Consider the following 14,625-nt stretch of genomic DNA (forward strand, 5'->3'; position numbering starts at 1 on the left):
ACGATAAGATACAGTGAATCACCAATGGGACAAATGCTGGATTTCACATGTCTTCTGTTACTCATCATCAAAAACTTGTGCATTTCAAGGGCCATGGTCTCACCAATTATTTTATGTTCATTACAAGCACATTGACTGTGCACATATAACAACATTTTACTGTGGAAACTCCTTTTTTTTAACCAGTTTAGCAACTGTGATTAAATGAACTGGTGCATGAAAGAACAGCATTTAACACAGGCAGTGTAGGACTCCCATCAGGTGAAGAGGGTCAAGCAGTAACATAGCCCCAGATTCCTCAAAATTAGCCTTTGCTTATTGGAGCCTGAAGCTAGAATTGGCAGATCTTATTCCTTTATCACATTATCAGGGCTGTCCTTGGGGAGTGGGAGGGGTGGTGTGTGTGTGTGTGTGTGTGTGTGTGTGTGTGAATTAGTGGCAATTGACTCTAGCCTTGCACTTTAGAGGGTCCTGCACAGCCATGGTAGCCCTGTCCCTGACACCATTTCAGGTGAGTCAGTGTGGTGGAGCTGATCATAGTGGGAACTGTACAACATGCTTCTGTTGCTACTTCTGGGCTCTCTAACTGACTTTGCAGCCTGGTGTCACTGCTTCTCTCCTCCATTCCTCTCCCACAGATGCTGTTCCTCGCAGAGTGTTGACCTGGCCGACGGATTTGGGTTTGTGGCCTACTACCAGTCCCATGATCTGCCTGTTCCTCCTACTCCTCCTGCTGGCACCTTCATGCAGCTGGTTAGAAATAAACTTCAAGGCCTCCCAGGCCTTGCTCTCCCAGGTTTCTGGATCTTAAAAGAGGCACCATCTCCAACTAAACAACTTAAAGAAACATTTGTTGGCTAATGTTGCAGCTATGGGGGCTGCCAGATCCCTTAAAGCCCCTGCTTCTTAACCTCTGTGAAGGGGGACAGGTGCTGAGGCAAGATGGCTCCTTCTCCCCCCTGCACTTCAACCACTTAAGGGGGAGATCCAGATGACCCACTCCCCTCTCCCTTGACTCCTCAGCTTATGGGAGATTCAGCCTCACTTGGGCAGATTCACTTTGTGCCTCACAATTCCGTGAGGCATAAAGTGCCTTGCACCTTATTATAGTGATAACTGTAAACAAATTATTTATTTAGGAAAAAAATGTATTGCAAGATAAAGAGAGAACACAATTGAATCTAGTTCTGGATTTGGAAAAAGGAAATGGAAGAAAAGATTACATACGTTGACAGCCAAGGGGGTTGTTGGCACTCAGCCCAAAGTATTCTGGCTTGCATCTGTTGCATCGGACTCCTTCTACATGTTGCTTACATGGACATGTGCCAGCAGCAAGTTCAAGATCCAGGTTTGTATGACTTTGACACATTCCATTGTTCATTGTACCTTCTAGCTCACAATCACAAGCTACGATATGAAACAGAAAAAAGTTATGAAAAAACATTGCAATTATCCTTCATATGTATTCTGGAGACAGATCTTTCACAATAATGCTTCTGGGCTCTCTGACCCGGTGTTATCTGACACATGGGTAAAGAGGGTAAAAAGTGAAACTGTATGATACTATGCATGCACATCCTTTCATGGAAACAAAATTCACAAAATAAATTTAAAATGTAAACAAGATTTATCTAGAGTCAATGACAAGTACGTTTTCCAGAGTACTGTGGGTCTTTGTATTTTCAAAATCAGTTAATAAATAACCATATATGAATGGCAATCTAATGTAACAATGTATCGGGAGGACAATTTTGGAAGTGATTTTACCCAGGGTAAAAAGTGGTTTACCTGCATTAATTGATTGTCTGAAACTTGGTCCTCGCTCAGTGCAGCTAAAAGTTTGCTCATTGCTCCACAACCCAGCACTGAGAGGAGGTATTCCTGAGGGCGCGTTTTAGTTGGCGGAAGAAAAGTATGGTGTGCAGGGGCAGCTCAAGGCAATCTGCTGCCTGAGGCGAGGGATGAGATGGCGCCCCCCCTCGCCCCCCCCTCGCCCCACACCCGCCTCCTCTCAGCCCACCCCTTCTCCCTTTTCCACACACACCCATACATGCATACACACATATACACTCATTCACTTCTCTCCCTCTTCCATACACACGATACCCACACACTCCCTCTCATATGCATACACACACACCCCCTCTCATACACACTCACAAGCAGCATGTCTGCAATCAAAGCTAGCTTCCACACACACACACACACACACAAAAGCAAGTTTCCTCTCTCATGTGGAGCCTCTTCTCATCCTTCGGCCCAGTAAGCCTGGCCTCCGCAGCATCACTCCTATCTTCAGCTGCCACAGGCCTGGCCTCCGGTGGAGGCCTGCAGTGTCACTCCTCTCTTCAACAGCTGCTGGCCTGGCCTCCTGTGGCAGCCCGCAGCATCACTCCTTTCTTCAGCCACCGCCAGCCTGGCTTCCAGGGGCTGCCCGCAGCGTCACCGGTCTCTTCAGCCACGGCCAGCCTGGGTCGGCCGCCGCAGCAAGGGCAGGCAGTGTGAGGGGATGCCACAGTAGCATTCTGAGAGAGGCATTTTTTTGCAGCCTCAAAATTCTGCCGTCGGAAGTGGCCGCCTCACCCTGCCTCATGATAGAACTGCCCCTACGTGCGTGGATTGCATTTTCAAATCTTCATGCAGACTTTTCCAGCACAAGTGACTGCATGAACTTTGTACCCGTAGCATGTAAACACAGCAGAAAAGACCGTGAGTAAAAAGTACATACAGTCTTTGTCCCAGTGTGAAAATTCTTGCCCCTAAAAGCAATGGGGCAGATTTTAAAATGTATGCGTGCAGCCTACATTAGTGCATGCTACCCGGTGCGCACAAATGTTCGCCCGATTTTATAAATGCACACGCAGCCGCGCGCATGTTATAAAATCAGAGGTTGGCGAGCGCAAGGGAGTTCACACTAGTGCACTTCTATCTTCAGCTGCCACAGGCCTGGCCTCCGGTGGAGGCCTGCAGTGTCATTCCTCTCTTCAACAGCTGCTGGCCTGGCCTCCTGTGGCAGCCCGCAGCATCACTCCTTTCTTCAGCCACCGCCAGCCTGGCTTCCAGGGGCTGCCCACAAAATTGGAGCGGCCTCGGAGAGAACTTTCCTTTCCCCCCACCTTCCCCTCCCTTTCCCTACCTGTCCTGCCCCCCAGCCCGAAATTCCCCCTCATACCTTTATTTTTCAAGTTATGCCTGCCAGAGGCAGGCGTAACTTGCGTATGCTGGCCGACTGCCAGCGAGCTATCCCCCGGCCCAGGAGCCTTGCAGAGACCTCTGGCCATGCCCCCCGCCCTGCCCCAGCCCGCCCCGCCTCGCCCCTGGACTGCCCATTTTTTCAAGCCCCAGGACTTATACGCGTCCCGGAGCTTTATGCGCGCCGCCGGGCCTTTTGAAAATAGGCCCGGCACACGTAACGCCCCTCCGCGCGTAAATCCTCCTGGATTTACACGTGTAGGGCTTTTAAAATCTTCCCCTATGTTTACAAAACACTTAATAAGTTTCTTTCAGGGTAGCAACAAATGATTTCCTGTATCATATTATTTTTTAAGATGACGATTGAATCAGTGAAATCTAGTTCCGATTCTGTTAAAGAATGGTTGACCATAAATGAGATTTTTGCATTGAAGAAGATCCTGCTGAAGAAATATAGAGAAAAGGACATACACATGGGGCTTATCAGTCTCCAAAAGACATATGACAGACTGCCAAGAAATCTGATTTGCTAGTGCATGAGAAAGAGGAGGCATTGCAAAGATTTGCATATGGCTGATGAAGGACATTTAGAAGGATCGAAAGATTTGGGTGAGAAGTGCTTGTGTAATCATAGCAAACTTTGCAGTCAAAGTGGTCAGCCTCGTCCTTTCCTTTTTATAATAGGAATGGATACACAGACCGCAGATAACCAGAAGAAGCACTTGTCCTATTGTGCCTGCTCTCTGCCAACACTTTGCTAAGTACAGGAAGCAAGGAAGGAGTAGAGAAAGACATGGAAAGATGGGTACAATACACGGATGACAGAGGACTGAAGAGCAGCAGACTGAAGACGAGGCGTAGCAGAAAACTTCAATAATGAAAGTGGTGAGATGGAAAGAGTGAGCATAGACCTGGAAAGAAGAAATTCAAAGAGCTGAGGCAACAACAACTGCGCATGGATCCACTGCCAGGGAGATCAGAGTGAGGACCGCGGTCAGGTGTTTCACGTGAAGAGAAATGAGTGGTATTACCTGTGATAAAGGAATCCCCTCCTGATGAGGAGGAAAGGTATGTAAGATGGTAATAAGACTGGCGTTAGTCTACAGAGCACAATGTTGCAGCGGGAGACAAAAGAAGAAAGATTTGGGTGTGACAGATTACGATGCTATGCTGGATGCTTCGAGTGACATGAAGTGCCAAGGCCAGGAACAAAGAAATTAGGAAAAGGCTGAAAGAGACTGAGATCATAAAAAAAGATGAGGGAAAGACCTCTGTGGTCTAGACACCTGGAAAGAAGAGATCGATATACTGGAAATGCAGGTGGAATGTGAAAAGGCCCAGAGGAAGACCCAAAAAGACACCGTGTACCAGGATACCGAGGTCTATAGCTAAAGCAAGAGAGCTGCAATTAACCAGTAGCATGGCAGAAGGAGGCTAGGCCTGCAGAAATGATTGGGAAACACATGTAGGAAAAGAAGACTGCAAGAATACATTGCATATAAGGGAGTAAAAAAGGAGTAGCAAATTACCCTGAAAAGAAAAATGAAAATTTGTTGAAAGAAAACCAATAGGTAGCTATGAAAATGTTATTAGGCTAGCAATTGTTTTAAAAATGCAAACTTTCAGGCAATGCATTTCAAGTGAAACTGAAATTCCTTACATTGGAGAGAAATGTACGTATTGTAAATCTATTGCATTTTATTTACATACTACAATATCTTGATACTGTCCTTGGAATTACAATTTAGAGATATCTGAAAACATGACAGTGCATTTTCTCTTGGACCATTTTTCTGGGCGGGTAGCTAACCCCTTGTTGGTATGGCAGTGGAATTATTTCCTTCAATAGTGTGCATACAGTGTGGAAAGACTATTGACAATCAACCTTTTTCTGATAGTATGCAAAGCAGTTTGAAACAGGTTAGAGAATTAGAAAAAAATTAAGATCTTACGAATACACGCCCTGGGGTCAGCAATATCTTGTGTTGGATCCCGGTAATAAAAAGGTTTACACTGATCACAGTGATGTCCCGTTGTATGGTGCTGGCAGTCTTCACAAACTCCACCACTCTGACCATTATTAGCCAAATACACTGCCATGTCAAAATGGCATCTTTCAGAATGACCATTACAATTGCACACTGAAAGAAAAATAACGAGAACTTGCATGTTAGAAGTACTGATGGTCCATGCACACAAATGATCCTTTAAATCTTTTCATTCTGAGTTGTGGCTTTATGAAACAGAATCTGTAGAGGTCCTTTGTCCAGTAAGGAGCATGCTTCTCTTGTGCATGAGAAGATTCATCCTTCCAGCCTTAAATTATGGCTGTACAACAAAATGGTGCTCGCTTCAGGGTTGACTGGCACCATTTTCAAATCAGGATCCAGTGGGGTTAAGACCAACTGGACGGAATAAGTTGTGTTAGGGAAGGGGATAATTAAAAAAGGCCTGGGGGGGGGGGGAGTAATTGTTTTATTTCAAAGGCTATGGGAGAACCTGGCCCCTTCCACTAAAGAACTGATAGTTGCAGTAATATAGTAATATTATTATTGTTAGCGATAAGGACTTTGGTCTGTCCAGTTTCCCTTGTCTACTGTGTCTCTGCAGAACCTACTCGATCTCCAGTCATCTCCCCTTTGTCATTGTTTAACTCCTTACCCATTATCCACATTCCCTTTTGTGTCATAAAGCCTAACTTTTGGCACTTCAATGTACAACCTGCTTTATACTGAAAAATAGCCTTGATGCTTATTGCACATTTTTATATACCTCTGCAGCTAGTATCATCTGACCCTTGTGCTGGTCTCCATGGAGCATCATTGTAAAATTCCTTGCATCTTTCACAGTTCATCCCATCAGTGTTGTGCTGACAAATGCATCTACCATGAACCTGCCGAGAAGACCAAGGAGGATATTATAAATGGATCCTGGTTTATTCATACTTTAATACTTGCTGTGCATGAAAACAGAAAGCAAAACAAAAAGATTTTATGAGGTTGATATTTAAAAAAAGGCTGAGCTGTTAAATTTAGGCCCCTAAGTTAGGGGCTTATTTTGAGCTAAACTTAGGGGCTTAAAGGGCCAATTTTCCAATGGTTTAGGGTCCTAACTTTCAGAGTTTGGCACCTCAATTGGCCAGTTTGAAAATGTACTGGGGCTGGCTGCCTAAATTTAGTGTGCTAGTTTCCTTAGGAATCTTAATTTAGAGACTTAAAAAGTGAATGACTACAGGGGCAGTGAAGGTGAGTAAATATAGGGGGTTATTTTCTAAAGCTAGCTCAGGGCGGAGTCGGGGCCGGAAGAGGAGGAGTCAGGGCAGCACCAGGGCCGACTCTGTGAAGACTTCTCGGACAGCGAAAGGTACGCATCCTTTTTGCTGCCCGTTTTGCGCCGAATAACTACACCTTTTATGGTGTAGTTACTTGGCATGATGCTGGCAGCAATCGCATCTGCCCCGGTGCCGCCCCGACTCCTCCTATTCTGGTCTTGACGCCGTCCCTTTTTAGTGATTGCACGCGAAATGGGACTTTTCACGTGCGATCGCTTTGAAAAATGACCCCCTAAATGTTTTTTTTTTTTTAATTACAGCGTTCTAGTTTTCAGCTGAAAATTCACCTAAATTCACATTAGAGCATAGCCCAAAGGATCAACCCAATGGCTCAGTGGCAGTGCTATTTGATTACTGGCTCAGGTCTTCCTCTCCTTGGGTCAGCCAGAGCCAAAGCCTATGACCAATATGCGTATGCTTTATGGTGACTTTGCACCTGCTACAAAACAGAAGCAAAGTCGGTTGGGCGTGCATGTGTCCAGGACATCCAACTGGCCCCCACATATTCAAAGAGAATCTTGGCGGACTGTTTCCCAGACTCTTACATTAGGTACATTGGATATGTCTGATGATTCTGAATCCTCTGATCTATCCATAAGATAAAGAGAAAAATATTGTTCATTATTAGAAACGTAACTAATTTAAATATGGTGAAAAATATTTGATGCATGGATGTATAAATATTTTTGAGAGACTTTTGATGGCTATAAGTGTTATTATGTATATAAAATTTTGTACCTATAAATAAATGAGGCTCATGTTGCCAGGATCCCCATATTGGTTTCGAATAAGCTAGAAGCCCAAAGGAGCAGTGGAGAAAACTGCCGGGTAAAAATAAAAAATAAAGCCCCCTACATTTAGTAGTGTCCCAGCTCATAGTGCTGTATGTTGTGTTCAGGGTGAGGGTGCACGTTTTCACTTGGCCATAGGTGCCAAATGGCCTGGCTACTGGGGGCTCTGGGGAAGGCCGTAGCTGGGGAGGCAGGCATAGTCATTGCGCAATGGTGATACTAAGTGACCTCATTTAGGATCCAGGATTGCAGGGTTCCAGAAGGGAGTCCTGGTGCATGGCCCCCAGCCAAGGACAGTCACTGCAATGAGTGGACTTAACGTAACTGAGGAAGGGAGATAAATAGGGGAAATAATCTTTGAGTAGTTGTGAATAGAAGGCTCATGGCACCTAAGGAAGCCCAACGGAGCAAGAGAAAACTGCTGGCTCCAAAAATATAAACCCACTGCCCAAGAACCCATCTAATCCTCTAAAACAGGGGTTCTCAAACCGGTCCTTGGGCCTTCTCCCCAGCCAGTCAGGTTTTCAGGATATGCAGGATAAATATTCACATATATAGAGGTGGTGCATGTAAATAAATATCATGCATATTCATTAGAGAGATCCTGAAAACTAGACTGGCTTTGGGGGGCACTGGTTTGAGCCCTCCTGCCCTAAAAGAAAAAAAAACAAAAGCCCTTATTTCTCCTGCTTTGACTTTGAGATTAATTTAGAAGTTCAATGCATTTCAAAGGGTAGGAATGGGTGAAAACTGTGGTCAATTCCATGCCTCTTTTTAAAATGCCTTAGCTTGACATGGAAGCTATTATTTCTGGGGATACTCATCAAAACAACTGATAGACAGAGAGCCTCATTTACAGCTTGAAACGTCAATGCCTTACCATTCCAGGCTGATTGAAAACATCTCCGCGCACATTTTGTACAGGATCACATTGTCTTGCATGGCCATTGCAGAAGCAGTTCCCGCGTACAACCATCTCATAGAGGGCATAGTAATATTTTTCAAAAGGGTCACTTTGCCATCTTCCACTCAAGGTATCCCCAAGCGTATGGAGTTTCGTAAAATTTATTCTCAAGTTGGTTAAAGTAATGAGATCTACAAAAAATGATGTAGAAATAAGAACGAGGATTACACAGTTAATTTTTTTTTTCCAGTGGTTTTCCTGTGAACAGAGATTTATTTGGGACCCATCATCATCCAAAGGTAAAACGTAATGAAAAATGATTTATTTAATAATTTCTTGAGGGACAGTTCGAAGACGAAACTCAAACCACATGGCTATCAGCCTGGCTCAAGCAACCGGAATTTCAGATCAAATACGGACCCACCGGAGAAATCTTATCAGATTTGGTTTTGGTGAATTTGGAGAAAATTCAAAGCTGATCCGAAAAAGCCAGAACATCTTAAAAAAATAAATAAAAAATCCTAATCCAATCTGTTGAGTAAAAGAGATCTGCTTTGGATTTCTCAGAGCCAAAAAAGAAGATTTTTTGCTGCAAATGCAGATGTACTTTAAAAAAAAAAGGAAACGTTTGCTGAATCGATTTTACTGGTTCTGTGGAAATTTCCGCAGGTTTGTTGAATTGGGGCTGAGCCTTTTTATAAAGTGAGATGTACAGCTCTAATCTGTTTTGTCTGGCTAAATCTGTGCACATTTTGTTCAGATCATATTAGAAGGACAGAAGGAGGGATGGCAGTGGAATATTTAACTGGTAGGATTTATAGGGTTAAAAGCTGATTTTAACCGCATAAATCTTTTGAATATCGACCCCCAATATCTTAATGTAGGAGATGGATACCTTATTACTATTAATATATGTGAAATTGAGAAAATAAGCTAGGCTGATAATCAGTTTAACAAGTTTCAATGCCTCCTAGCAGCTACTCTGTACAAGGTTTGAAAAATTGGTATGACCATAGGGAAACAATTATAAAGTACTACTTCCGCCATATGCAATATAACAGCATGAGTTACAGTATATTATAAAAGGCTTCAACTTTCATTTGACCAATTTCCAAAATGTGTAAACATTAATTTAAATATATATTTTTCTTTTTGGTAGATATTGCTCAGTTGAAATTAAAAATATATATAATGTGCATATATTTCTCTGTGTGTGGGAATATTCGATTTTCCAAACTTGCCCTTTTTTTCTAAAAACAGGATCATTTGGCTGGCCCGGTCACTAGACGGCAGTGTAATGGAGAAGAAGCGGGTTCCAATCCTGAGTCCAGCTTCTGCTTCATAGGATAGCCAGGGCTCGGGGTGCTGTGGAGGGAACATTCATAGCCCATGAGGGGATGAAGGGGGATGGAGGTGAAGAGTCTTAGCTGTCACACAATGGTGACACTTTGTTTCCTGATTCAGGGTGCACATATACTGGGTTCCAAAAGGTACCATGACTGTCACTGTGATCTCTGGGTTAGATGCCTGGTGGAGGTGTGAGATAATAAAATGAGGACATTGCTAATGAAGGTTCATGGTGCCATAGTTGTGAATGAACTGAAATCCAAAGAAGCAGGAGGGAACTGCAGGGCCTAAAACATGTTTAGTCTGATTATTCTTTTGATTTTCAGCAATATGGGAATTTTTCTGACCTTCAAAAGTTTTAAATTAAGCATTAACTCCTGCAGTTCTGTGAGATTTTAGAAAAGATCTACCGGGTAGTTAGATCTTAAAAATGTGAAATAATTTCCCAAACTCTGAAGATTCTGCCAAACAAAAATTTTTCTTCAACATTTTCTCTATGGCCAAAGTAAAAAAAAAATAAAAAAATCATATCATTATATATTTTTCAAAGTGGGTATGTCTCTCTAACTTATGTGAATACTTTCTAAGATTCTGATATAACTGTTGAATAGCAGCCAATATTACATATGAATCTACTCATGTACATTTTTTATTAAGAAAAAATATTTTATTGACTAGATCCTAATTTTAAGTTTATAAGATGATTAGTCACACTATTTTCAATATTTAAGATTCATGACCAATTAATTAATTATTTATGCTATATTAAAGAGATCATGATCCATACCTTGGATATAGGGGCTATAAGGATTCTCAATTTCAAAGCTAGGATCCAAGGCCTTTAAGACAACCTGTAAATTAAAAAAAATGTTAAGGTAGTGTAGTTTAGATTTCATGCTTAAACCTGAATTCCTGTGCTATAATGATAGAACAAATGTTTCTAAAACTAATGATATCAAAGTTTGCTTTTCATTATTGGCTTTCATACACTGAAAGAAAAGGATCTTACCAATTCTCAATAAAAGCTTTCTAGCATCTCTAGTTTTGAGAGGTTGATTCATTGAAAGTGAATTTTTGTCCATATTTTCAAACAGGTCAGTTGCTCAGGTATATAAGATATAAGAACAATAGAACTTGCCATACAGAGACAGACTGAGGGCTCATCAAGCTCCGTATCCTGTTTCCAAAAGAGGCCAATTCAGGTTACAAGTACCTGGCAAGATCCCAAACAATAAACAGATTCCATGCTGCTATCACACAGTGATAGGAAGAGGTTATTTCTTATGTCTACTTGGTTAATAATAATTTGTTGACTTCTCCAAGAATTTGTCCAAACCTTTTTTTAAAGCCAGCTATGCTAAATGCCTTAACCACATCCTCCAGCAATGATTTCCAGAGCTTGATTGTGTTTGAGTGAAAACTAATTTTCTATGATTTTTTTAATGTACTAATTATTAATTTCATGGAGTGCTCCCTAATCTTCTTATGTTTTGAAAGAGTAAATAACCGGTCTCTTCTCCAAGCTGAACAGAGGTTTAGCCTTTCCTCGTAGGGAAGCTGTTCCATCCCTTTTATCATTTTGGTCGCCCTTCTCTATATCTTTTCCAATGCAACCATATCTTTTTTGAAATGTGGCAACCAGAACTATATACAGAACTGTAAGGGGTAGATTTTAAAAGGGTTACGCGCATAAGTTATGCGCGTAACCCTTTTAAAACCCCCCTGCGCGCGCCGAGCCTATTTTGCATAGGCTCGGCGGCGCGCGCAAGCCCCGGGACGCGCGTAAGTCCTGGGGCTTCGCTAGGGGGCGTGTCAGGGCGTGTTGGGGGGGCATGTTGGGCCGACGCGACATTCGGGGTATTCCCAGGGGGGTGTGTCGGGGGGTGTGGTGCCGGCCTGGGGGCATTTCCGGGGCATGCCCGAGGCTTCTGAAACGGGTCCCGGGCCGGGGAATCGCACGCCAGCAGCCCGCTGGCAGGTGTAACTTTTAAAACACAGGTAGGGGGGGGGATTAGATAGGGCTGGGGGGGTGAGTTAGGTAGGGGAAGGGAGGGGAAGGTGCAGTGGGGTGGAAGGAAAGTTCCCTCCGAGGCTGCTTTGATTTCAGAACGGGCAGCGCGCGCAGGGCTCGGCGTGCGCAAGGTGCACAAATGTGCACCCCCTTGCGCGCGCCGACCCCGGATTTCATAAGATACGCGCAGGCGTAGATTTATAAAATCTACCCCTAAGTGTGCTCTCACCATGGAGCAAAACAGAGGCATTATGATATTTGCTGTTTTATTCTTCATTCCTTTCCTAATAATTCCTAACATTCTGTTTGCTTTTTTGACTGCCGCTGCGCATTGTACCAAGGATTTCAAAGTTTTGTCCACTATGGCGCTGAGATCCTTTTCCTGAGTGGTAACTTCTAATATGGAACCTAATATCTGCGCATCATAGTTGATATTACATTGAAATCATCGGCTCAGTATGCTTTGGCAGTCAAAAAAGCAAATAGAATGTTAGGAATTATTAGGAAGGGAATGCCAAATAAAATGGAGAATGTCATAATGCCTCTGTATCATTCCATGGTGAGGCCGCACCTTGAATACTGTGTGCAATTCTGGTTGCACTGGAGAAAATATAGAGAAGGGCAATCAAAATGATAAAGTGCATGGAGTGGCTCCTTTATGAGGAAAGGCTAAACAGTTTATGTCTGTTAGGGGTTAAACAGGTTAGGGCAGTTCAACTTGGAGAAGAGATGGCTGAGGTATACAAAATCATGAAAGGATTTGAATGGATAAATATGAATTGGTTATTTACTCTTTCGGATAATACAAGGACTAGAGGCATTCACTCCATAAGGTAACAAGTAGCACATTTTAAAAACAAATCAGAGAAAATTATTTTTCATTCATCGCACAATTAAGCTCTGGAATTCATTGGCAGAGGATGTGGTTAAGGCAGTTAGTGTAGCTGGGTTTAAAAAAGATTTGGATAAGTTCCTGAAGAAGTCTATAAACTGCTACTAATCAATAAAGAATAGCTACTACTTGTTTGTTGGCATTAGTAGCATGGGATATGTTTAATGTTTGGGTACTTGTCAGATACTTTTGGCTTGGATTAGCCACTGTTGGAAACAAGATACTGGGCTTGATGGATCTTTGGTCTGACCCAGTATGGCATATCTTATGCTCTTATGTTAACTACAGTATGGATTAGTTTTGCTCATGTATATTACTTTGTACTTGTCTGCATTAAATTTCATTTGCTATTTAAATACCCAGTTTTCCAGTCTTGCAAGATCCTCCTGCAATTTTTCATAATCTGCTTGTGATTTAACAACTCAGAATAATTTTGTATTGTCTACAAATTTGATTACATTACTTGTTGTTCTCTTTTCCGGATCATTTATAAGTACATTAAAAAGCATTGGTCCTAATACAGATCTCTGAGGCACTCCACTGTTTACCCTACTCCACTGAGAAAACTGACCATTTAGTCCCACTCTCTGCTTTCTATCTTTTGACCAGTTTGCAATCCATAATAGGTCATTGGCTCCTATGCCGTGACTTTTTAATTTTTTCTCAGGAGTCTTTCATGGAGTTTTTCAAATGCCTTCTGAAAATACAAATACACTACATTCACTGGCTCACCATTATCCACATGCTTATTAATCCCTTTGCTTTTTGTACATTAATTCTTTTCAGGTATTTAAATGTCTGTATCATATCCCCCGTCTCTGTTTTCTTCCAGGATATACATAGAACTTTGATTCTACAGATATTTTCTAGCTACTATTGATGAATCACTTCACTGATTAAAAGAAATTGCCCTAAGTGATGTACAACAGTAATATATATCACAATAAAACGTATCACATATCAAAGCAGGCAAAATACAACTAAAATAAAACAATTAAAGGAAATAATAATAATAATAAAAGAAAAGTGGGACCCATACATCACCTATCAATCTCTAGCCGCCTTTTACAACAAGCTGTTAGAAAATTAGCTCAAAACCATGTTTTTAACATTCTTTTACATTTTTTCTAACCCAATTCCTCCTTCAGATCAAGAGGGAGCTCATTCCACAACGTTGGAAAGCCTCTACCAAAAGATCTCTTTAATAATTTAGCCTGACAGAAGCTTTTTAGAGGAAGATTTTGTAATAGGGATTTCCCCTTAGATCTTAAACTCCTCGGTATGGCTGACATTTTGTTGTTTTTAATTTGGTGGGGGAGAAAATCAGGAGGTTAATCATGATTAAAAATGTGATCTAAAATACTATTGTTAGGCCATCCTACATGGCCAATAATCCACCTAGAGGGGGTAATTTAATAGCAGTCCTCAAAGTGCCCACAGACTTCATCCCAGATTTTCAAAGCAGACTTGCATGGAGAAAGCTATACTTGTGGCCAGTCATAGCTTTCTGCATAATCCTGGGGGAGTTCTGCACAAAAATATTGAAAATTCTGCACCAAAAAATTAAAAATTCTGCGCACACATTTTTTAAATTCTGCAAAATTCTACACATTTGTCAAAATGCAATATTTTTTGCAAATTATCAGTCAGCATTTCAGTGCAATCCAGTATTTACATTTTTCTCACTTAGCAAGAGTCTGTAGCACCCTAGGCAGACCAATGTAACACTGCCCCCTGCCCAACCAACTGAGTTGGATATCGTCCTCCCTGCCCAAAGGCATCCCAGGTATGGTCTTCAGGCAGGCTTGTGAAGCTAAGCTGTAAGCATAACTGTGCTGCCTCCTGCAAGCCTGACTCGTGTCATGCTGCCTTCCATGTGCTTCCGGGATCATGCTTCTCCTTTTCTGGCAAGGCTCGCAGATAGCACTCATGAGTGGTGATATGGCCTGGATTCTGCAAGATGAAGGGGGAAATCTGAGGGAAGCAGGAATTCTGTGGGAAGGGGGAATTCTGTGCAAATTCTGCATTCCGCAGTAGTGCAGAATTCCCCCAGGACTAATATTTATGTGCATTCTTTTAGAAGATTGAAAGTATGCAAGAAACTGCTTTCCCTGCTCATATACCACATCCACCACCTTCCTAGGAACACCTCTTGCT

The 14,625-nt window shown here is 42.3% G+C and overlaps 1 protein-coding gene across 1 annotated transcript in view; it reads right to left on the reverse strand.

Moving 5' to 3' along the window:
• LAMB4 (laminin subunit beta 4) overlaps positions 1-14,625 on the reverse strand; it is a 261,501-nt gene that overhangs the window by 175,725 nt on the left and 71,151 nt on the right. The window contains exons 7-11 of the mRNA XM_029617285.1: positions 10,353-10,416; positions 8,195-8,409; positions 5,965-6,085; positions 5,145-5,333; positions 1,228-1,407 (exon numbers count right to left, since the gene is read on the reverse strand). Of these exons, the coding sequence (XP_029473145.1) occupies positions 1,228-1,407; positions 5,145-5,333; positions 5,965-6,085; positions 8,195-8,409; positions 10,353-10,416 (769 nt within the window). The remainder of the gene's footprint in view (positions 1-1,227; positions 1,408-5,144; positions 5,334-5,964; positions 6,086-8,194; positions 8,410-10,352; positions 10,417-14,625) is intronic.

The sequence above is a fragment of the Rhinatrema bivittatum genome, chromosome 9 (assembly GCF_901001135.1).
Source record: "Rhinatrema bivittatum chromosome 9, aRhiBiv1.1, whole genome shotgun sequence".
NCBI classification, from domain to species: domain Eukaryota; kingdom Metazoa; phylum Chordata; class Amphibia; order Gymnophiona; family Rhinatrematidae; genus Rhinatrema; species Rhinatrema bivittatum.